Source organism: Artemia sp. Qi Xiang Cuo, chromosome 1, assembly GCF_049724085.1.
Source record: "Artemia sp. Qi Xiang Cuo chromosome 1, ASM4972408v1, whole genome shotgun sequence".
NCBI lineage: Eukaryota > Metazoa > Arthropoda > Branchiopoda > Anostraca > Artemiidae > Artemia > Artemia sp. Qi Xiang Cuo.
The window spans coordinates 28,776,399-28,799,983 of record NC_142794.1 but is presented as its reverse complement, the minus strand read 5'-3'; the positions used below and the strand labels follow the sequence as shown (position 1 = coordinate 28,799,983).

At 37.1% G+C, this 23,585-nt stretch overlaps 1 protein-coding gene across 1 annotated transcript in view; it reads left to right on the top strand.

Moving 5' to 3' along the window:
• LOC148956180 (prolyl 4-hydroxylase subunit alpha-1-like) overlaps positions 1 to 23,585 on the top strand; it is a 71,817-nt gene that overhangs the window by 3,688 nt on the left and 44,544 nt on the right. The window contains exons 3-5 of the mRNA XM_089089635.1: positions 6,994 to 7,169; positions 10,063 to 10,134; positions 13,697 to 13,857. Of these exons, the coding sequence (XP_088945761.1) occupies positions 6,994 to 7,169; positions 10,063 to 10,134; positions 13,697 to 13,857 (409 nt within the window). The remainder of the gene's footprint in view (positions 1 to 6,993; positions 7,170 to 10,062; positions 10,135 to 13,696; positions 13,858 to 23,585) is intronic.

The following is a 23,585-nucleotide window of genomic DNA, read 5'->3' as shown; positions in this document are numbered from 1 at the left end:
AGGACACTCCACCACAATCCTCAGTGCAAGGGTTGTAAGTTATGCCCTGGGGGCATATAAGGTTTATATAGAAAATTGTTGTATTAATCATAGGCAGCGCGATCGCGCTGTCTAAGTAAAGAACGGAGACACTCGAGAACGAGACGAGAAACGGGGACTAAGTAAAGAGGAGGACATTCCCCCACAACCCTCAGGGCAAGGGTTTTAAGTTATGCCCTGGGAACTTATAAGAACGATGTTGGTAAAATCTATTATTTTTTAATTTTTTGCTTTAGACCAGTGCACTTCGTATTAATAAAGCTGTTGTAGAAACTTCATAAAGCACTCATTCAATTGAAAACTGGAGTGGCTTGTGCTCTTTTCAATAGTTGGAAGTGATTGGAAGGCGACTAATCCTCCTCTCACGCCCACCTTTTCCCCAAACACAAATAAATGAAACCCAAAACGAACAGAAATTACAATAATTAACCAAGTCAAACTCAAAACGAGCAAAAGTTAACATAAGTTGGGTGCAAAGCCCCTATGGCTTCCCAATTCCAGAACAAAGTTTGCACTTTACTGAAAAAATACAAATGAATGTGCATTGTCAGTTTAATATACGTATGCTGCTATTTTGTAATCAAAATGTTAATATTGTTTGATTTATTATAGATATAAAAGATAGAAAAATTATAATATTTTCAGTTAAGTGCAAATTATTTTCTGATCTTGGGAGGGCAAGGGGGTTTTGAAGCCAACTTATGTTAATTTTTGCTCGTTTTGAGTTTGACTTGGGTAATTATCGTAATTTCTGTTCGTTTTGGGTTTTATTCATTTGTCGATGCTGATTTGTGGTAGTTTCACGCTTGGTAGATTATTTGATTTTATTTTTGCTCATTTTTTGTTTAATGGAGTTCTTTACTTTTCTTTGAAAAGCTTATTTTGTGGAAAAAGTTTTTATTAATTAATAGTATCATAAAGGTAAGGATATACTAAAGAAAACTGACCCGTTGCTGTGGATGCTGGAATTATGTAAACTTATCTTAGTTTTAACAAAATTTTTGAAGAAACTAAATTTCAGCCGGGAGGGAGGAAACTGGGGTATGGGGTTAGGGGAGAGGCAAACCAAAATTTGGGTGGGGTTGCTTCCTCTTCCCCTTAGCAAATTACGCCCCTGAATGTAAGGGGATCAAAGAATGTGAACAAGAGTAAGCAAGAGCACGGCTTGAATTTACCTTTGGGTGCAATGTCAAGGGGCTTGGAACTTGTTGGTTAAGAAATTAATGACTATTCAATGGTGTTTAAGCGCTATGTCAGTGAATTTTTCATAGACCAGTGCAATTAAAGGCTACGCAGCAATTAGAGCCGTGATTCCCAACGTGGAGCACTGGTCCCACCGGTGGGACATGGCGATATTTTGGTGGGTCATGGACAGGACCTGCACGCTTCGGCTGTCTATACCTTAGAGCCTTAATATTGAAACTAAATTCATGTGAATGGCGTCACATTCATATGCATTTAAAGAGCAAAACAGATACATGTTAGTATTGCGCTGATGTATAAATTGTATAAAATTTGTTGTATTCAGACAGTATTTAGTATTTCATAGTTTCATAGTATTTCTCATTAGTCTATGCCCAGAGGGACGACCCGAAAAAAGATCACAAGTTAATGGCCTGTTCTTCAGGCGAATACACGTAAGATTTTGAATAAAAAAAAAATTAAGTATCACGAGGATGGATCATGATTTCATAAATGCCTAGGCGGGACATAGCTAAAAATTAGTTGGGAACCACTGAATCAGACTGTCCCAGGATGACTTACCCTAGAGTAAAAAGGTCTCCAAAGTAGTGCACGCTACAAATAGACTCATTAGTATAAGCTTATAATGGTTCTTTTGAACTGTCTTAAAATGATTCTTATAAAACTATTCTACAAAGAATAGTCCCAAAGACGGGACTATTTCCGAGACAGAGTACAAAGTAAAAACATCTAAAAGAAGAATGTTCTTTTTCAAGAAAAATCACACATATATATTTGTTTTTTACTAAAGTTAGGTATTGTCGCCTTAACTTAGAAAATAACATTTTAGCTTCAATGTCAAAAATTTCAGGCGACATATTAACTGTACTTTTCCATCGGATTCATCATTTAAGTTGCTTCATTTTTGCGAATATGCGCCAATGCTGGTTATGTTTGTCTTGATTTACATGGACTTAGATCTCCTGCCGAGTGCTGCTCGACGTAGAGAGAGACTTCTGCCCCCTCCGTTTGCTTCAATCCATGACAATCGTTTGCTCTTTGCTCGGTCAGGTATTTGTCATCGCCAGGAACTCGGACGGCCTGTCAGACCATTATGTTTGTCGTATTAAGGCAATTCGTAATGGACTTTTCATTACGAATTTTCCGTGAATGGGATTTTAATCTATTAGCAAATTTTAATAGGGAAACGTAGCAGGAGGTCAAGCCCCTTCCATACTTTGCTTTGAACCCAGGGTAATCCTTATCCCCCTAAGGCGTCAGATACAAATTTTCAGATAATCATTTCACTTAGAAAATCGTTTGTTCAAATTTTGGTGTTTGTCAGTACTTTCCAAACAAATTTTTAAAGCACCATTTAATTTACCTTGTTTCCATTTTTATTCTTCAGCAAACCTATTTTGGAAAGAATCTAGTAGTTATTTAAGATGAATCAGTAGGAAAATGATGTTTTATTAAAATTTGTTTGTAAATCATACTTGATTAAAAGGAAAACTGTATATACAGTGTAACAAAGGGTGGCGGCCTACAGGCACTTAGTCGAAGGGGCTTGGTTGCCCTTGTCTCCCCTAGAATGGGTAAGCATAAAAGACGAATGCGTGCAGGGGAGGGAGGACTGAAGGACGGTGCTACCAATCTTGAAGATTTTACAATTAACTTCATTTATTTCGTTTGTTTTCTGTACATTTCCTCTGTCTTTTATAGTAATCGAATTTGTGCCCCCCCTTAAAAAAAAATATAATCAAAAAAATGTCTTATTTGTAGCACATATTTTATACAAAAAGCACTAGGTTAATATTCAGTGCTTTTTCATGAAAATTGTCCTATCTCCCAAAGTAATTAACCAAATAAGAGTTTGGAGATTCACCTTGAAATTATAACTTACCAATTTCACAGTTTACTTTTTCATTGAAGATTTTAGTTTACTTCAGCTTCACATTAGTTGAAATAGATTTAAATTCATTTGGCGATGAAGATTTTTTGAATTAGCTAGTCATTAAATAGAACTAACTATTTCTTAGTCCTAATAAATCCATTAAAATTTTACTGAACCTTTTTCGATTTTTAAAGAACAAGGATTGCTAATTAATGAAGATAGTAAACACGTTTTAAAAAAATAGGGAGATGACAACAATACTCCTCGCAGGTCTGAAGATCTATTACTCACCATCAAAATATATTATATAAAGCTCCTTGACCACACCTTACATTGCCTCAAAGATATAATATGTCAAGGCATTCTTATCTACAAGCTTACACCCTCTTGGAAACTAGTAGGACAGTGGAATTATCATTGACAAAAATTGAAGGGAGACCTAGAGCAGCAGCAATGCTTCCAGATATGGGACAGATACTGGCAGAGGATGGCCAGGGAAGCTGCAGATTGAACAAGTAAGTAATGTGACTGGATGCAACCATAGTATGTATATAAAAGTTTGCTAATCGTGTCATTTGGCATACCCTGTATTAGTATACCAGTCATTTAAACCTAATAATGGTGTTTTCTGAGTCCAGGTAGATATCTGGAGTAGCTAAATCTTTTTTATAACCCTGGTATCAGTCCCAAAACAAGAAACTAATGCCCATTATGTTTTTTTTTCTCAAGGTCCAACAGCGACTTTCAAGTATAGGCTATAAACACCACTAGTGTAAGTGGGCTATTAAATAAAAAAAGCAAGTTTCTTCAACTGAAAGTAAGGAGCATGATTAAAACTTAAAGGAACAGAAACTATTCCGTATGTGAGGGAGGGGAGGGCTGCCCTTCCAAATCCCTTGGTCTTTAAGCCCCTGTGGAATATACATCCGGAAGTGAAAAAAGTAAAGAACCGCGCGCAGTTTTGGTTGCGATTGTGGAACGCTTGCGATCGACCCTCCTCTGGTGCTCTGTTTACAGTCAAGCAAAAAACGAAGAAAGAATACAAATCTTGCTTACGTAGTGCAAGGCTCAATGCGTGGGACGCTCCAAATAGTAGAATGACTTGAAATAGAGTTATCAATAGCAGTAAGTGTTCTCCCCCACCTCAGTCGGAATTAAACCTTATGAATTTTGTGCGCCATTATATTGACATATTTTCCGTATTTAATCAGTGTGTTCAGAAACATTTTTCTAATCTACTTAGTTCGGTCCTGCCAGTGTCTGTTTGTCAATATAGAGTCCCTGCGATAAGTATGAGTGATGTACATTGGACGCTGAAGAAAGTAAAAAGATCAGATTCTCCTGATTGTGATGGCCTATGCTTTAGGAATTTTGCTTATGATTGCCCATTATTGTTGAACCACCTGCAGTTATTATTCCAGATTTGTATAGCTCAATCTCTGGTACCTGATAGTTTTCTTTCCGGTAGTGTCACGCCTATACTTAAACGCAGTAAAGATCCAGATTCATGCTCGAATTATAGACCTATTACTGTATCTTGCTTCATGAGTAAGATTTTTGAGTATGTCCTTTTGCCTGAAATAACTTCTAAGTGCGATTTTTCGTCTTTTCAACTAGGATTTAGAAGAGGGGTTGGTTGCCCCCAGGCGCATCATGTGCTCAGCCGATTGTTAAAGGAAGCTTTTGCCCAGAAGCGTTCATTGTATTGCTGCACAGTAGACATTACCGGGGCTTTTGATAATGCTGTTCACGCCCAGGCCTTGCATTCCCTTGCTCGTTCTGGAGTCAATTATTCAGTTATTTCTACATTGCGATATTGGTATGATAATTCTTATGTGCGTATTAAGTGGCTGTCAAATACTTCTGATTCGGTAGCTGTCAGGAAAGGCGTTAGACAGGGAGGAGTTTTATCTCCTTATATATTTAAATGTGTCCTTGCTACTTGTTTAAAACATCTATCTCCTACTGTGTTTTTCGTGATATTGGTGTAAGTTATATTGCATACGTCGACGATGTCCTTTTAGTTAGTTTTTCTCGTCGAGGGCTGGCTCAGAACTTCCGTAAGCTGTCTTCTCTACTTAGTGATACTGGCCTATCTGTTAATATGGGAAAGAGTGAGTTTATGTGTTTTAATAGTAGCATTTCTGTAGCTCCATTAAACCTCGGTTCGATTTGATTACCCTGTTTGGATAAAGTCAAGTGGCTTGGTATATCGTTTTGCCCGTCCATTTACGAAACTTGCTCCGAGTTGGTTACGAATGCATTAAAAGATATTCGTGTGTCATATGGTAAGATATCTCCAAATAGAGGGAGTTATAATCGTAAGGGCCTAGCCCGGCTTTATAATAGTTTTTGCTCTCCAGGTGTAAATTTTCTATCTGGTTTCCACCACTTACTGAGGAAAAAAGATTTACGGAGACTTAGAAGAGGTTACTTTAGATATTGTAAATATCTGATGTATTTACCCGGCCGTTTTGAAAACATAAATATTGTATCCTGGTATGGTGCCATTGATGCGTGCATGCGACTGGCCAGTGTATCTTCTAATATGATTATGAATACTAGTAAGGTTGTTTCTGTCACTGACCCCTTAGTTTGTTTTTATCATCGTGATAATGGTTAATTTGTATTTTTTTTTGTTGTTGTTTGATTTCGTAATGATGTTGTTATTTTTCCTTTTATATTTTCCATTACTCCGCAGTGTCATTTATAATGTTCATATGTGGGTCATAAATAAATTATTATTATTTACAGTAAAGTCTTAAAGATCTTCGAAAATACTTCTCATTCAAATTCAACGGCCCTTCTGTTTCAGGATTCGGTTTTAAAGAATTTGGATAAAAAGGGAAACTTTATCACAAAGAGCGAGGGATGAGGAAGGAATAGTCCCACTACAAAAGGAATAATTTCTGTTCGTTTAATTTTTAATATTGCTCCTTACTTTGAGTTGAAAAAACTTGTCTTTTAAAATGGATTTCTGACCGTTTTCCAATTCATGCTAGGAAATCCCCCGCCCCTTCATGTAAAACTTCCCCCAAAAATTACCCCGGAAACTTTTCTTCCCACCGAAAATTCTCCCCGTGGAAGATCCCCCCAGCAAAAATTCCTAATATTTCTCAATAATAAATACTACATGTAAACAATGGACGAATTGTGTAACTTATAGTCCTTTCCCCAGGGGCTGCGAGGGTTTATGTCATCCTCAGATGCACATTTATTGAACCTTTCAACTATGCCAAACACAATGAATATCTCAAAATTTTGATCAAATGTCTTCTGGAAAAAACTGGGCTTGGGAGGGGAGCTAGTTGCCTTCAAATATTTTGGTTACAAGAAAAGATACTCAAACTTTTAATTTCCGTTCAAATGAGCCCTTTCTAAATATTCTAGGACAGTTGGTTCGATACGATCACCCCTGGGGAAAAAAAGAGTAAAAATCCAACAAAAGAAACAACAACTAATAAAGACGCATCCGTAATCTTTCTTCTAGCAAAAAAAAAATCCAAAATTCCACATTTATGTAGACAGAAACTTGAAACCTCTACCACAGGGATTCTCTGATATGCGGAATCTGATTGTCTAACTCTCCTTAAGATGACTTGAATTTTTGTGCCCCCCCCCCCTGTTTCGAAAATCAGGAGATTTGTCTCAAGCTCGTAACTTTTGATGGATAACATTAAATAAATTTAATAGGTTCAGAGTCAGCATAAAAATTCAATTCTTTTGATATATTAATTGTTATTAAAATTCCTTTTTTAGAGTTTCGGCAATTATGAAGCCAAGTTGAGTCTTCTTTAAAGTTCGTTTCCAGGAACTGTTTGATGAGCATTCATTCGATACAATTTTGTTCACCAATTGAATATTTTTTAAAATCTCAGGTACTTAGAAGAATATGCAAAAGCCGAAGAATACCTTGATTCCAGTAGCATGTCGTATGAAACATTTGTTGGTCATCCTGTGAACGCTTTTCACCTTATTCGGCGAATGGTTATATCCTATGGAGAAGTAAAGAAAGTTCTTTTGAATGTAACTACTGAAGGGAATGTATCCAGAAGTAAGTTAACCGAGTTATAAGGTCCATCTTTGTTGATGTTATAAGGTTTATAGCGTTGAGACCAAGCCGTTCTTTTCTTCATTATAGATTTTCTTCCTTATATAAGATGAATTAACTAGAAAAACTTAAAAGTTTTTTTGCCACAAACACGAGAAGGACTCCGCCCCCTAAACTCTCCAAAAGTCATGGCAACATTTGCGCTCTACTGACAATAAAATGTATTTAAAAATTTCCTATTTTATAATTACAAGATTTGAAAATCAAAAATTGCTGAGATTAAATGGAGTACAAGGATATTCCTGGGATTAAAAGGATCAATAGATTTTCTTCCTTTTCTTCCTTATACGAAATGCAAGAAGATTAAAAGAGGTTACACCTCGTCCAATTTCTCAACGAATAGCCATTCCGAACCTGTAAAAACGCATTACTTTAATACCAAGCTGAATAAAAATAAAATAAAGCTGTTCTGATTTACCATTGTAAGCGCTATTAACTTTATTCACGTCTTTTTCCGAAATTGAAGGATGATTATTATCGTTAATTGCCAATTAAGACAAACTATTATACTAATTCGAACGGGCCTGAAAATAATCTGCAGATTATATGGCTGCTTTGTTTATGGAAATCAGTGTAATTCTAGAAACCTCTTAAAAGTTTTTTTTTCAATGGACCATAGTGTCCAAAACCAAAAGACACATCTCACATTATCATAATTTAAGCGAGAGTAAAATTATGGCTTTTAAACTGTTCATAATGTTTCCTTATGGATTTGATCTAAAAAATAAAGTGTAAAAAATTAATAGTATGGTTTTATTTTAATGTACAATAAATACATACAATAAACCTCAGTAAACAGTTCGATTTGTTCTGGTATACATGTGCATTTCAAAGCATATAAAGTCATGTACGTAGACAAATGGAATAGATACAATCAAATAAAACATCCTATACAAGGGCTTCTAAGCCTTTTAAACCAATTGTTGCTACATATCTAGAAGAGATTGACTTAAGGGTCCCTAGCAGCAGCTCATCATTATCACTGTTAAAGAAATGTCACCTTAAATTTGCATATTCATTAAACCTCAAAAGAAAATATCCTAATACATCCCCCAAAACAATACGTTGTTGGCAAGTTCGTTGGATCTCATCAGCTAAATACTTGATCTTCTGGTCTTCTAGCCTACTCTTTAAATTGTGGTTGCAGCTATACCTGTAACCTAGAAAACAGCAAACCGTGACCCCCTAATAGCCGGAAGTTCAAAAACATATTTTGAAACAAAACTTTCTAGCAAGAAAAATTTCTTAAAGGAGATTCTGGAATGATGAGTATCTGATAGATTTAACTTAATAATTAAAGTTTGCTGCTAGAAATAAATTTCGAGATTTTGAAAGCTAGCTTGAAACCCGTAAAAAAAGTGGAAGAACCAAAAAGAAAGCACGCCACTTAAATCTCCAGTGTCGGAAATCCTGAACTGTTTAATTACAGTCCTCCACCTTGAACAACAAGGAGAATCTATTATCGATTTGAATCGTCAAAAACCCTAAGCCAAAGGTTGTAAGCCCCTCCCCCCTCTGAAAAATTATAGGAATCACATTTTTGTATGGTTAGTATGCATATCCTTCTTTATTTATATTTTTTCTGCCATAGGTATAGGTATCTGCCATAGGCTACGGCAAGATCATGGAGAGATTTAATGGTTCATTTAGAAGCTTATATATACGTACCTCTTGTAAATTCATCTTAATAACTCCACATTAAAATAAATTATGGCACAAAAAAGGCAATTATTGGTACGTTTTCTAGAGTGGAAAGGGTGGAAAGCATAACAAGATTACGATTTCCATGGTTGAAATATTTAATCGGGGGTAGAAAATACCCTCTTTTGTTGACTCCCCTCCAATGGAACACAGTACAAAACATTTTACATTTAAAACCTACTTTTGATTTTTGACTTTAATTTTTATTCCCGTTTAATCATAATCTCCAAATTTCACTTGCAATACTAATTTATGTGCAGGCTAAATTTCTTACCGCTTGAGTTCGTCCTAGGTTTAGTTCTAGAGATTTGAGTTTGTCTAAGTTTTGCATCGGGTAAATGTACATGAAACGGCATAAACAGGCAGATTTTTTGGTGAAATCGATTATTGTGAACTAAAATGTAAAAAGTTTTGCTTAACCTAGCAACTGTGTTCTAGCACTCACTTTATCATTAATGATGGGTGATATTTTGATATTTTTGATACATCTCCTTGACAAAAGCTTCACTTTGATATTTCATAATTTAAAATATCGCAACAAATATATCTGAGTTATATTCTACTCTGGTATAATCCTTCTTTAGTTTTTGCTTAATAACGAAGGTAACGAATATGTTATATAGTCTGTTTTCTTTTTTTCGTTTAGAACACGTAAAATCAAATGACTGAATTACCGAGATAAAGAACTGCTTAAGCTGAGGAAAAATGTGACTGACACTTTAATAACGTAAACCTTATCTGTTATTTCTACCTAGGAATAGTGGCATGTCAGTAATTCGCTAGAGGGTCATTTTCACCTTTCACTATCTACTGACCAACATTTGGAACCATCTTCTTAAATTATCTTCTGAAAAATGCGAAGAAACATTTCTAAAGGTACAAACCCCCTTCCTGTGTATGTCCCTGGTTCAAAATAAACTCAGATTGTTTTTCTTCAGTAGTCTTGGGAGGGAGCTGGTCTTTTGGCATCTCCTTTACATGGTTATGCTCCTACTTATCTTTCTGGATTCGTGTTTTCGTACCCTTAACACTGCTATCAAGTCATTATCTGGTGTTATTCCATTACTCCATCAAGTATTTGTATCTCAATTTTTGAGCTTAAACCTGAAAATAAGGTTTAAACTTTAAATTATAGTAATTGAAAGAACTAAATTAATTGCACTGGATGTTACTGCTCTGCCAACTACAACAGATCTTTTACAGATCGGTTTACCTGCCTCTTTTCTTTCTTTTTTCCACTTTATTTCTTCCTCTCTTTACTGTCTCCTCTTTCTCTCTCCCTCTCACTAGCTCTCTTCCTGCATTTTCCTCTCTCTGTCTCTTAACCTCACTTTCGATCTACCTTCCCCTCTTCTTTCTTTTTTCACTTTCTTTCTCCCTCTCTTCACTCACTTCTCTTCCTCTCGCTCGCTCTCTTCTTCTCTTTTTTCCTCTCTCTCTCTCTATTTCGCCTTCGGTCTACCTGCCACTCTTCTCTCTTTTTTCCACTTTTTTCTTCCTGTCTTCACTCTTACCTCCGTCTCTCTCCCACGCCCTCGCTCTATTTTTGCCTCTTTTTTTCCTCTCTCGCCCACACATTCTAACTCACTCATTTTTTTTCCCCTTTAAAATGCCATAGTTGAAATAAAACAAGATATTTACAGGAGGAAGAACTGGGTAATTTAAGCTCTAAAAGAGAAAAAAAACTGTACCCTTAATTGTCCATGTAACTAATTAACATATCAAGGGGGGATAACTATGCTGCTTCAATAATGTGTAGTATCTAGTAATTGCCAAAACTGATGTTAAAGTAAATATTAATGTTAGCAATTATTTAAATGCAACAATGTTGCACAAAATATACTCATAAATGCATTAATTTATAACAGACTTTAGACATAATAGGTTTTGGACAAGCTAATTGCACGCTTTCTTCCATATCATCAGCAAAGGTTTCCTAAAGTGATTGAAGCAAGCATAGGTCTGCTTTCTTCTACCACCATTGATGATTGAATGCCTGGCGTGTAGTGCCATGATTTTTCTATACTGTGTGTCTGGTATCCTTTCGTACTGATCTTGTTATACACACTCTATATAACTTTCCTGACCTTTGATGACGTATAAAGGTGTTTTTCCATCTTATTTTACTGGGATTACTTTTTTTTAATTTAGTTAAGCTGTGATTCACCTCTAACAGATATCTGATCTGTTTTAACTGAATGTAACTTCAGGAAGAATTAACTATGATATACTGGTAGTTCTCTGCAGACTGAATCAGTAAATAGGCATCCGTCTCCCAATACAAGGCGTCCAAACAAGTACGCACATGCATGCGCAGTGAATACCTTAGCTCAAAACTAGGGAAGGAAAAAAGTGTTTCTATGAAGTAATAAATTAACCCTTTGAAGTAACCTATACCAAAACAAATTCAAAACAAAATAAAAGGCTAGTTAGTGCTTTATATGCCTTTTTTCTCTTGACTTCTTCGACACCCAAGGACGGCTCGATGAAGGTCTTTCCCAAAATATCTTTTAATTGTTATTTTTTGTAGATCGGTTAAAAATTACGCTTGTTTTCCCTCTTTTCTGTTTTTTTCTCTCTCTCTGTATTCTTTTTTTTTTTTTTTTTTTTTTTTTTTTTTTTTTTTGTCGAAAGTAATGTATAGCACGTGTGGCTTGAGAATGTCGTTAGGCTTGTTGAAAAGTCACAAGTTTCAGAAGGAGTATAAGCCTTGAGTTAAGTTTATAAATAGCTCAATTGGTTCTCAGAAGAAAAGTATCAGATCACTTCTCTAAGGCAAAGGGGAGGGGACGTGCCGCTTAAAAACAACAAATTCAAATTTTCATGTTAAACAATTTTTTTTTGGGGGGGGGGGGGGTAAAGACCAAAACTTAGAGAGGAGGATTTTTGGTGCCAATATATGGATTAAATTTCTACTTTTCATGCTAAATCAAAATGTCGAAAATATCTTCATCTGTAATTTACTTTCGGTTACTAGAATAAACAAATTGCATATTTTTTTTTATGTAAGAACATCCGGAAGTGAATGTTTCAAGTCCCTTATTACAAATATGCAAAGTTTTGTGGTTTTCTCGTGGGGCCCCAACACGTGTTATTTTTCCCGTGTTGTGGTACAAAACCAAATTTTTTATCTGACGATGGTATACGTGCCATCTGGCAAAAATTTCTAAGATAGCCAATCGAAAGTCTATTTACACGGCCTCACGGTCATAGAACCTATAATGCAGTGTAGTCGGCTAATACTTTCGTACATACTATGTGTATGCAGTTGTCAAAAATTGAACAGTTGTGCTAGGCCAGCATTTTAAAGTTTCGATTTTGTAAGTTCATTCGTCAAAATCTCCATTAATTTATTTTCAATCAATTGCTCTGCCAAGCATCAATTGTTAGAAAAAGGCCAATAGATTTTTTTGTCGGTGGTAGCCTCAGACTTAAAATTTTTAAGCCCAAATTTCCTAATAGTCTTAATTTGAGATTATTGAATTCTTCTTAAAGTTTTTTTTTACACAGAAACTGAACTCAGAAGAGGGGGAGGTTAAGGAGTGTAGAATTCCCCGACGTATCTAAGAGAGCCATGGATATAATATTAAAATACAGATGAACTAAATTAAGAAAGACATTTTTTTTTCAAAGAGAGTGAAAGTAAATGTACATAAAGAATTACATAAAGACTTGAACCAACGCTAATTATTCTATATACAGTTGCCACCCAAGGCCGAGGAGGAAGACTGCTGCACAATTACAGTACTTTTTCTTGGATGGGGTTGGGGGTACACCTTTCCTACGAATAGGTGTGATAGAGCCAGGGGCTTAGGGTTGCTCCCCTTACTCATAGAAATTTATGTTTGTTTTAATTTGGATTTTCAATTCAAAATTAATTCAATTCAATTCAATTGAATTCTTCAATTTTATTCGCAAGAACTTGTGTTTTACCGAAAACATCTATAATACAGATATCAGTCCATTCATGCATATAACATAAAGGAAAATAATCAGCTGATGAAGCTGAATTCTGGAGTTGTATCATTATATAATTTTTTCTTTCTCAGAAAATCCATTAATTAAACGTTATAATGGGTATTGATAGGATAAATATGCTATTTGCACAACTGCTAAAATGCAAATCTGTCGAAGAGACAGCTCTAACGAAGTAAAAGTTCCTGAAGAATGTTCTAAAAGAAAAAGAGTACAAAATCAAGTTTATGAGTTCAAAACAAACAAATTTGATTTTTATCAATAGTGGAAGGCTTAATAAACATGGGAGCTTAATAAACAAGTTCAATTCCCCATTTAATATTGAGCCCAAAGAGTTTGGGATACAGAGGGATTTTTCTCATTTCGATAACAATTTTCAAATACACAAATCTTGCACTTGTCTCTTTCAAAACATAGGCTCTGAGGATTACCCCCTTTCCTCATTTTTCTCGGTGGATCTGTGAAGCTTAAGACCGGAAGATTAAGAACCAAAAATAATTCTAAATTAGAATTTCTCCACTTCAGCTTTTCCGTCTATTTTAACTTTAAACCGCATGATTGGCTGTCTCATTGATGCTTATGCAAAAAGTTCAACAAGAGTAGAGTTTTTAGATGTAAGTACAAGTGCAAAAAGCATAAGGTTATGCCTGGATATTTTGACTAAAACAGTTGCTAATGTTTGCCTTCTTACTTCGGCCTGGTCCTAGGGTCAACGAATTACGGAGAATAATGGAAAGTAGGGCTTACGCAACGTTTGACTGAAATAACTTTCGTCCAAATGTCTCTCTTTTCAGCTCGTGACTGTCTATTCGTCGGGAAGCATGCGTTCAACAAGGGACTATATGATAGGGCAGTTGAATGGCTTAAGGCATGTTTACGGGTGGCTACCGAGGAAGATGAATTAACCGCCAAAAGGAAAGAGATTGAACCGTTTCTTGCAACAGCTATCAGAGTAGTAAGTATGCTTGAAAGCAGGGTCATTGAAAAGCATTTTGGGGCCGTAACAAGTCTTTGGCCACCACTTAAAACAATGCAAACAGTAAGAAGTATCCAAGACCTTTGCAATTTTTTTTACTTTAGGCCTTTTCTTTGCAAGACCCATGATAATAAGCTCATATATGGCCACTTTTGGCATCCCTGCTGCGAAAAAAAACCCTAAAAAACCTATTTCACTAGCCACACATTGCATGAATATACTTCACTATAGTAGCCAGAAGTAACGTATCAAGTAGCCTACTTATACAGAAAGGAGAAAAGACATCATAATAGTACCCTCTTTCCTCCTCCAATCACAGTATTGTATTATCATTACCTTATAATTTCCTAAATTCCCATATGATTCACCAGTTTTGTGGACCCCCCCCCCCAAAAAAAAAAATTACATGTATAACACGTAATTTTCGCTCAATTTGTATTTTAAAGACAAGATTTGCAAGTGAGCCTGTAAAACTTGAACTCTAAAAGTGTCTATCGGGTCTGATGTAGGTCACAGACCATGTAGATTTAAAATCATGATTTTGATTCTGAGTTGACTAAGGGTCGAAAATCAGTTCTAAAATGTTTTTTCCTAAAAAAAGTGTAAGAAATTGAGAGTTTCCAGGGGTAAATAAAGTACCCAATGCGAACACTGCATGCAAATGCCATATTGAAACTGAATGAAACTGAAACTAAAAAAAAACCTACGAAAGGTTCTAGATTCCGTATAGAATATACATTAGTGTCACTTTATGCGATTAGATCCCACTCCCAGTGTCTCAGATATCACATTCACAAGAAGCTATTGCCAAAGTATGACAGTCATTTTTCAACGATTTTAGCAATAAACTTGCTTAAGACTCCTCGGCACATCTCCTGTGAAGTGTCGGTTTGTCCACAGTAATAATTGGAGGTTAAGATTTCGAATAATGAAAAATTGAGTTACATGGCACTAATGTGCAACGCAATGTATTAGGCACCGCAAACATTGCCTCCTTCCTTCTTAAACTCTTCAATAACTTAAGTGACCCGTATCTTAGTGTTTGAGAATTAATACTTTTATTTATGGAATCCATTGATAAAAAGTTTGTCGGTTTAGCAGTAGATTGCCAAGTTATATCGCCTCGCTAACCATACAAGACGCATGTTAACAGTAATATTGATCATTCATTCGTTTTTCCATTTTTCTAGAAGTATTTCAATTAGCATTTTGCATTGGTGATTTAAACAGAATTTGATTTATGCCGATTTTAACGATTTTTGTCTGGTATGAAAGCCAAACCACAAAATGTGGAACTTGAAGAAATTTAATTTTAAGACATTCCTCTGTTAAAAAGAAACACCTCTAAAGATTCTACCAATACCGAGGTTTAGCATGCACTAATATAAGCCAGTTACATCTCCATAGGATTTTCTGATTACCGAAAAATTCTTTGAAAATTTCTGATTGGTACGAGTTACTACTAGCTACATTTCGGTATTAGTAAAAAAATCTTACTATGAAGAATTTCTTATAGGAATTTCTTTAGGCCTCTTGGAAGAAAATTCCGATTGGTACCAAAGACAAATAACAAAACTAATGAACTTGAAAAAGTTCAGTTTCAAAACACTTTCCTGCCGAAAAATAAAACAAACGTTCAGATGTCATGGGCATGCCAAACAATGATGCCTTTAGCATCTTAGGAAACTATTTTTATTTGAAAACACTTTTGGTGCAAAATAAAGAAGACATCTGTTTGGTGTCATTAGCAAACAATTAAATACAGAGCTCGAACAAATTCAATGTCAATATGTTCCACTGCCAGAAAAAAATAAACATCCAGAGGTTGCGAGAAGGTTGGACCAAAAAAACCTTGGCATCTTAGGAAACAAGTTCAATTTGGTAAAACAGGTAGACTAATGACAAAAAACGAAACTCGAAAAGGTCCAATTTCAAGAAGTTTCGCGGCCGAGAATGAAAAAAATTGTTCGGAGATCGAAAATACATCAAACGGAAAAAAGAAGATTTTTTATGGTACCTCGGCAAATAACAAAATACGAAACTTGAATAAATTCAGTTTCAAAATATTCACGCTAAAAAACGAAAATAAAACTCCAGAGGTAGCAGACCCTTTAGCATGTAAATTCTAATAATGTTCTGTTGGGGATAGGTTATGTTGTTACCTTATACAAATAACAAAATACGGAACTCGAAAAGGTTCAGATTCAACTTTCAAGACATTTCAGGGCCGAGAAATGAGAAGAATCGTTCAGAGATTGTAGACATAAATAAAAAAAAGTGTTGTCTGGTACAATCGGCAAAAAACAAAATACGGAACTAGAACAAATTCAATTTTGCTCAGTTTCAAGATATTTCACAGCCGAGAAAGGAAAAAATCGTTCAGAGACTGTGGACATATAAAAAAAACTGTTTTGTCTGGTTCAATCGGGAAATAGCAAAATACGGAACTAGAAAAAATTTAATTTTAAGATACCCCTCTGCCCCCCCCCCTCCAAAAAAAATAATCCAGAGGTTGCAGACGTTCTTCAGCATTTTTGTTACCTCATCCTTGTGATAAATAACCGGAAACTGAACTCGAACAATTTCAGCTTCAAGACATTATGCTGCCATTAAATGAAGAAGACGTTCATAAGTTGTGGGCATATCATAGGTAGCGCAATAACGCTGCCTAAGTAAAGAACGATGTTAGCACAATGTATTATTTGTTTATTTTTTTCTGGTTTTGGCCAGGGCACTTTGTATCGAAGAAGTTGTCGTAGAAACTTTGAAAACGGCTCATTTGATTGGAAATTGGAATGGCTTGTGGCCTTTTCAATAGTCGAAAGTGATTGAAAGGCAACTAACATCCCTTTCACGCCCACTATTTCCCCAAAAACATCCAAGAAAAATTTTGAGATAGCCCTTTTGTTTCAGCGCAGTTGATTTCCAAATAGAAATTATGTTTTTGAGGAGGCTACTCCCCCCCTCACAAACCTCAGGGAAAGGGTTGTAAGTTATGCCCTGGGGCATATAAGGTTTTTATAGAAAGCGTTGTCGTAGAAACTTCAAAAAAGGCTCATTCGATTGGATATTCAAAGAACTAGTGCCCTTTTTAATAGTCGAAAGGGATTGGAGGGCAACTAACCCCGCTCTTACGCCCACCTTTTCCCCAAACACATCTAATCAAAATTTTAGGATAGCCATTTTGTTCAACAGAGTTGAAAGTTCTGGAAACTAGGTCTTTCAGGATGACACCCCCCCCCCAACAGCCCTCAGTGTAGGGATTGGAAGTTATGCCCTGGAGGCATATAAGGTTTTTATAGAAATCTTTCTCGTAGAAACTTCCAAAAGGGTTCATTCGATTGGAAATTGAAATGGCAAGTGCCCTTTTTAATAGTCGAAAGTGATTGGAGAGCAACTAACCCCCCTCTCACGCCCACCATTTCTTCAATTTTTATAGAAAGTATTTTTATAGAAACTTCAAAAATTGCTTATTCGATTGGAAATCCAAAGGGTTAGTGGCCTTTTTAATAGTTGAAAGTGATTGGAGGGCAACTAACCCCCTCTCACACCCACCATTTCCCCAAACAAATCCAATCAAAATTTTAAGATCGATATTTTTTTCAACTTAGTTGAAAGGTCCGGAAATTATGTCTTTGAGGATGACACTCCTCCTACAGCCCTCAGGGCAAGGCGTGTATGTTATGCACTGGGGGCATATAAGGTTTTTTACAGAAAGCGTTGTTCTAAAAACTTCAAAAAGGGCTCACTCGATTGGAAATGGAAACAGCTAGTGCCCTTTTTAATAGTTGAAAGTAATTGGAGGGCAACTAACCTCCTCTTACGCCCACCATTTCCCCAAAAACATGCAATCAAAATTTTGAGATATCCATTTTGTTCAACGTAGTTAAAAGTTCTGGAAATTAGGTCTTTGAGGATGATAACCCCCTCATAGCCTTCAGGGCAAGGGTTGTAAGTTATACCCTGGGGGTATATAAGGTTTTAGTAGTCGAAAGTGATTGGAGAGCAACTAATCCCCCTCTCACGCCCACCATTTCTCCAAACACATTAAATTAAAATTATAAGATAGGTATTTTCTTCAACGTAGTTGAAAGTTCTGGAAATTATGTCTTTGAGGATGACAAACCCCCCAAACCCCTGATGGCAAGGGTTATAAGTTATGCCCCGGGGGCATATAAGGTTTTTTATAGAAATTGTTCTTGTAGAAACTTTAAAAAGGGTTCATTTGGTTGGAAATTGAAAGGGCTAGTGCCCTTATTAATAGTCGAAAGGGATTGGAAGGTGACCCACTCTCAAGCCCACCATTTCCCCAAACACATCTAATCAAAATTTTGAGATAGCTATTTTGTTCAATGTAGTTAAAAGTTCTGGAATTTACGTCTTTGAGGATGACCCCCCCCCCCCATCCTTCAAGTCAATGGTTGTAAGTCATGCCCTGGGGGCACGTAAGGTTTCTTTTATAGTAAATATTATCATAGAAACTTCAAAAAGAGCTCATTCAATTCAAAATTGAAAGGGCTCGTGCCCTTTTTTTAATAGGCTAGTCGAAACTGATTGGAGGGCAACTAATCCCCCTCTCACGCCCACCATTTCCCCAAACACATAAAATCAAAATTTTTATATAGCCATTTTTTCAACGTAGTTGAAAGTTCTGGATATTATGTCTTTGACGATGATAAACCTGCAACATCTCTCAGGGCAAGGGTTGTAAGTTATGCCCTGGGGGCATATAAGGTCTCTATAGAGAGCGTTGTCATAGAAACTTCGAAAACGGCTCATTCAAATAGAAATTGAAAGGGCTAACACACTTTTTAATAGTCGAAAGTGATTGGAGGAAAACTAACATCCCTCCCACGCCCACCATTTACCCAAAAACATCCAATAGAAGTTTTTAGATGGCCATTTTGGTCAATCTAGTTGAAAAACCTAGAAATTATGTGTTTGTGGATAACACTCCCCCCCACAGCCCTCAGCGCAAGGGTTGTAAGTTATGCCCTGGGGGCACATAAGGTTTGCATAGAAAGCATTCTCGTAGAAACTTAAAATAGGGTTCATTCAATTTGAAATTGAAAGGGCTAGTGCCCTTTTTCATAGTCGAAAGTGATTGGAGGGTAACTAACCCCCTTATGCCCACTATTTCCCCAAACACATCCAATCAAAATTTTGAGATAGCCATATATTTATGGCTATCTCAAGAGGTTTGAAAAAACCTCTTTTCCACACCATCCAAGAGGTAAAGATCAGTAGAAGTGACCCTATAACTCGTGTCACGCACCCCTGCTGCCACCTATAACTTTTTTTAACACCATCACCACGTGGTTTATGGTTTTTGTCAGTGAGAATGAAAAAAAAGTATTTTTCTCACTTGGCAAAACAGGAATTGTGTCTCAGATATGTATTTTTTCATGGTTTTTGTCAGTGAGAATTGAAAAATAGGAGCTTTTCCACATTTTTTTATGTTTTTATGGTTTTTGTCAGTGAGAATTTGAAAAAACAGGAACTTTCTCACTGAGAAAACCATAAACCACGTGATGCTGTCACGAGTCAGAACACCTGTGCTGTCGACCTCAATTCACCTATCGTGAATCAATAATTCCCCTTAGAAACAACAAATTAATTTTCCCTTCCTTGACAGATCAATCAATCAATGACATCATCGGTCAGACTTTAAAAATTTTCGCCTAGAAACATTTCTCCAGGAATAGATCCAAAATCATTAATGTCTTTGCCTCGGGAACAGTTCTACTGGTCGAACTCCAAAGGATATTAATAACCCAAGGCCATGGAAACAATTAGGCAAGAAACATCTTAGCGATGAATTGTTTTAGCGCGCGAGAAAGTTTCATATTAATTTGAAATGCATTAGCACAGAGATGCCAATAACAAAGGAACACGCTGAATTTGTGTTTAGGGATTATTTGGGCGAAACCGTTTTAGACAGGTTATGGAACTATTTCAGCGAAACAGATAGAGACATTTTAAAAGAAGATTTTTGAAGAGATTTTAGAAGAGAATTTAAAGGTGAAACTCTGTGGTCGTTATAATACACAAGTTTCATTTGAACAGTGTTGTGAGGTCCTCTAACCCAACCCCAAAGGGTTCCAATCCTCCTACCCCAACCCCGAAGGAAGCCCCCGATCCTCAAAAGCCCCCCCCCCAAGCTCCCAAAGGCCCTCCACCGGTCCCCAAATGTCCCCCAGGCCCCCAACTGTCCCCGCGGACCCTCAAAGACCCACCAAGCTCGCAAAGGGCCACCGGCGCCCCCAAAGGCCCCCCCCGCCCCCCAAAGGCCACCGCCGGGCCCCCCAAAGGCCCAGCGAGCTCCCAAAGGACCCACGGGGTCCCCAAGGTCCTCCACCGGCCCCCAACTGCCCCAAATGCCCTCCCATGGTCCTCAAAGGTCCCCCGGGCTCCCAAAGGGCCACCGGCGCCCCTAAGGCCCTCCACCGGCCCCCAAATGTCCCCCCGGCACCCAAAAGCCCACCCACACCCCCAAAAGCCATCCCCGGACCCCAAACCCCAACCCCCAGGTCCCCAAACGTCCCCCCCAGCTCCCAAACGACCACCCGCCCTCAAGGGACCCACAGACCCACAAAGGCTCTCCCCGAGCACCCGTCTTTCGTTGATGTGAGTTGTCTGAAACCTATGATTTGGGATGTGTAGTTTGCTACTTCAGGCTTTTCTGAGTAGGATTTCTTAGCCATTCGTAGGTGTGTGTTGACTGAAACCAATACTTTGGGATGAGTAGTTTGCTATTTCAGGCTTTTATGAGCTAGGTTTCATAGCCTTTCGTTGGTGTGTGTTGAGGGAAACTTATGATTTGGGATATATAGTTTGCTTTTTGGTCTTTTCTGAGTTGGATTTCTTAGTCTTTCATAGTTGTGAGGTGTCTGAAACCTGTGATTTGGGATGTGTAGTTTGCTATTTTCGACCTTTCTGAGCTGGATTTCTTAGCCTTTCATAGGTATGCGTTGTCAGAAAATTATGATTTGGGATGTATAGTTTGCTATTTCAGGCTTTTCTGAGCTAAGGTTTTCTAGTATTTCCTAGGTGAATGTTGTCTGAAACCAATAGTTTGGGATGAATAGTTTGCTATTTTTGACTTTTCTGAGCTAGGTTTCTTAGTCTTTCGTTGGTGTGTGTTGTCTGAAACCGATGATTTGGGATGTGTAGTTTGCTATTTTTGACTTTTCTGAGCTGGATTTCTTAGTCTTTCATAGGTGTGTGTTGTATGAAACCTATGATGTGGGATGGGTGGATTGCTACTTTTGACTTTTCTGAGCTGGATTTCTTAGCCGTTCATAGGTGTTTGTTGTCTGAAACCTATAGTTTGGGATGACTAGTTTGCTATTTTTGACTTTTCTGAGCTAGGTTTCTTAGCCGTTCATAGGTGAGTGTTGTCTGAAACCTATGATTTGGGATATGTAATTTGCTATTTCCGACTTTTCATAACCGGATTTCTTAGTCTTTCGTAGGTGTGTGGTGTCTGAAACCTATGATTTGGGATGTGTGGGTTGCTATTTTTTTGACTTTTCTGAACTGGATTTCTTAGCCATTCATAGGTGTGTGTTGACTGAAACCTATGATTTGGGATGGTTAATTTGCTATTTCCGACTTTTCATAACCGGATTTCTTAGTCTTTCGTAGGTGTGTGGTGTCTGAAACCTATGATTTGGTAGGTATAGTTTGCTTTTTGGACTTTTCAGAGCTAGGATTCTTAGTCACTCATGACAGGTGTTTGTTGTCTGAAACTTCGAGTTTGGGATGAGTAGTTGGCTATTTCAGAGCTATGATTCTTAGTATTTCATAGGTGAATGCTGTCTGAAACTTATGATTTGGGATATGTAAATTACTATTTCGGGCTTTTCTGAGTTAGATTTCTTAGTCTTTCATAGGTGTGTAGTGTCTGAAACCTATGATTTAGGATGTGTAGTTTGATATTTTCGACTTTTCTGAGCTAGGTTTCTTAGCCTTTCATAGGTATGTGTTGTCAGAACATTATGATTTGGGATGTGTGGGTTTCTATTTCTGGCTTTTCTGAGAAGGATTTCTTAGCTGTTCATAGGTGTGTGTTGTCTGAAACTTATAATTTGGGATGTGTAGTTTGCTATTTGAACTTTTCAGAGCTATGACTCTTAGTCCGTCATAGGCGTTTGTTGTCTGAAACTTCTAGTTTGGGATGAGTAGTTTCGCTATTTCAGGCTTTTCTGAGCTAAGGTTTCTTAGTCTTTCATAGGTGAATGATGTCTGAAACCTATGATTTGGGATATGTAAATTACTATTTCGGGCTTTTCTGAGTGGGATTTCTTAGTCTTTCCTAGGTGTGTGTTGTCTGAAACCTATGATTTGGGATGGGTGGATTGCTACTTTTGACCTTTCTGAGCTGAATTTCTTAGCCTTTCATAGGTGTTTGTTGTCTGAAACCTATAGTTTGGGGTGACTAGTTTGCTATTTTTGACTTTTCTGAGCTAGGTTTCTTAGCCGTTCTTAGGTGAGTGTTGTCTGAAACCTAGGATTTGGGATATGTAAATTACTATTTCGGGCTTTTCTAAGCTAGATTTCTTAGTCTTTCATAGGTATGTGTTGTCTGAAACCTATGATTTGGGATGTGTGGGTTGCTATTTTTTGACTTTTCCGAGCTGGATTTCTTAGCCATTCATAGGTGAGTGATGTCTGAAACTTGTGATTTGAGATGCTTAATTTGCTATTTCCGGCTTTTATTAGCTAGGTTTCATAGCCTTTCATAGGTGTGTGTTGTCAGAAAATTACGATTTGGGATGTGTAGTTTGCTATTTGAACTTTTCAGAGCTAGAATTCTTAGTCCATCATTGGTATTTTTTGTCTGAAACCAATAGTTTGGGATGACTAGTTTGCTATTTCAGACTTGTTCATTTTGAATTTCTGTCATGAAATGCAAGAGTTGGAAAATTAGGGTCTTAGTTCACCAGCTCAGTATTAGGGTCCCAGTCCACCAGCCTAAACGGTGGAAATTCACTAGCTCAGAATTGGGGTCTTAGTCCACCAGCCTGAATGGTGGAAATCCACTAGCCCAATATTGGGGTCTCAGTCCCCCAGCCTTAATGGTGGAAATTTACTAACTCCGAATTAGGGTCTTAGTCCACCAGTCCGAATGTTGGAAATTCACTAGCTCAGAATTTGGGTATTAGTCCACCAGCCTGAATGGTCGAAATTCACATTAGACGACACAAAATCTGACACACACACACAAAATTACACACACTCACAAAAACTTACACACACACACAAAAACTTACACACATACACACATTAAAACATACACACACACACACCAAAACTTACACACACACACGATGAAACATACACACACACACACACACAAAAACTTACTTACAAACACACACACAAACACAAACAAACTTAAACAATAACACTAAAACAAAAATGTACACAAAAAATTAAAATCACAAACAATAATAACAAAAAAAAACCACACAACATAAAATTAATACACACACACACAAACACGCCAACTCACACACACACACACACCAACCCTTCCAACAAAAAACACAAATACACACACACACACACACACGAAACAACAAAAAATAAACAGACCAACCTCACAAATCACACACACATGCAAACCCAATTACACACACACACACACACACACACACACAAACTTACACACACACACATGAACAAAAAAACAAACACGCAAA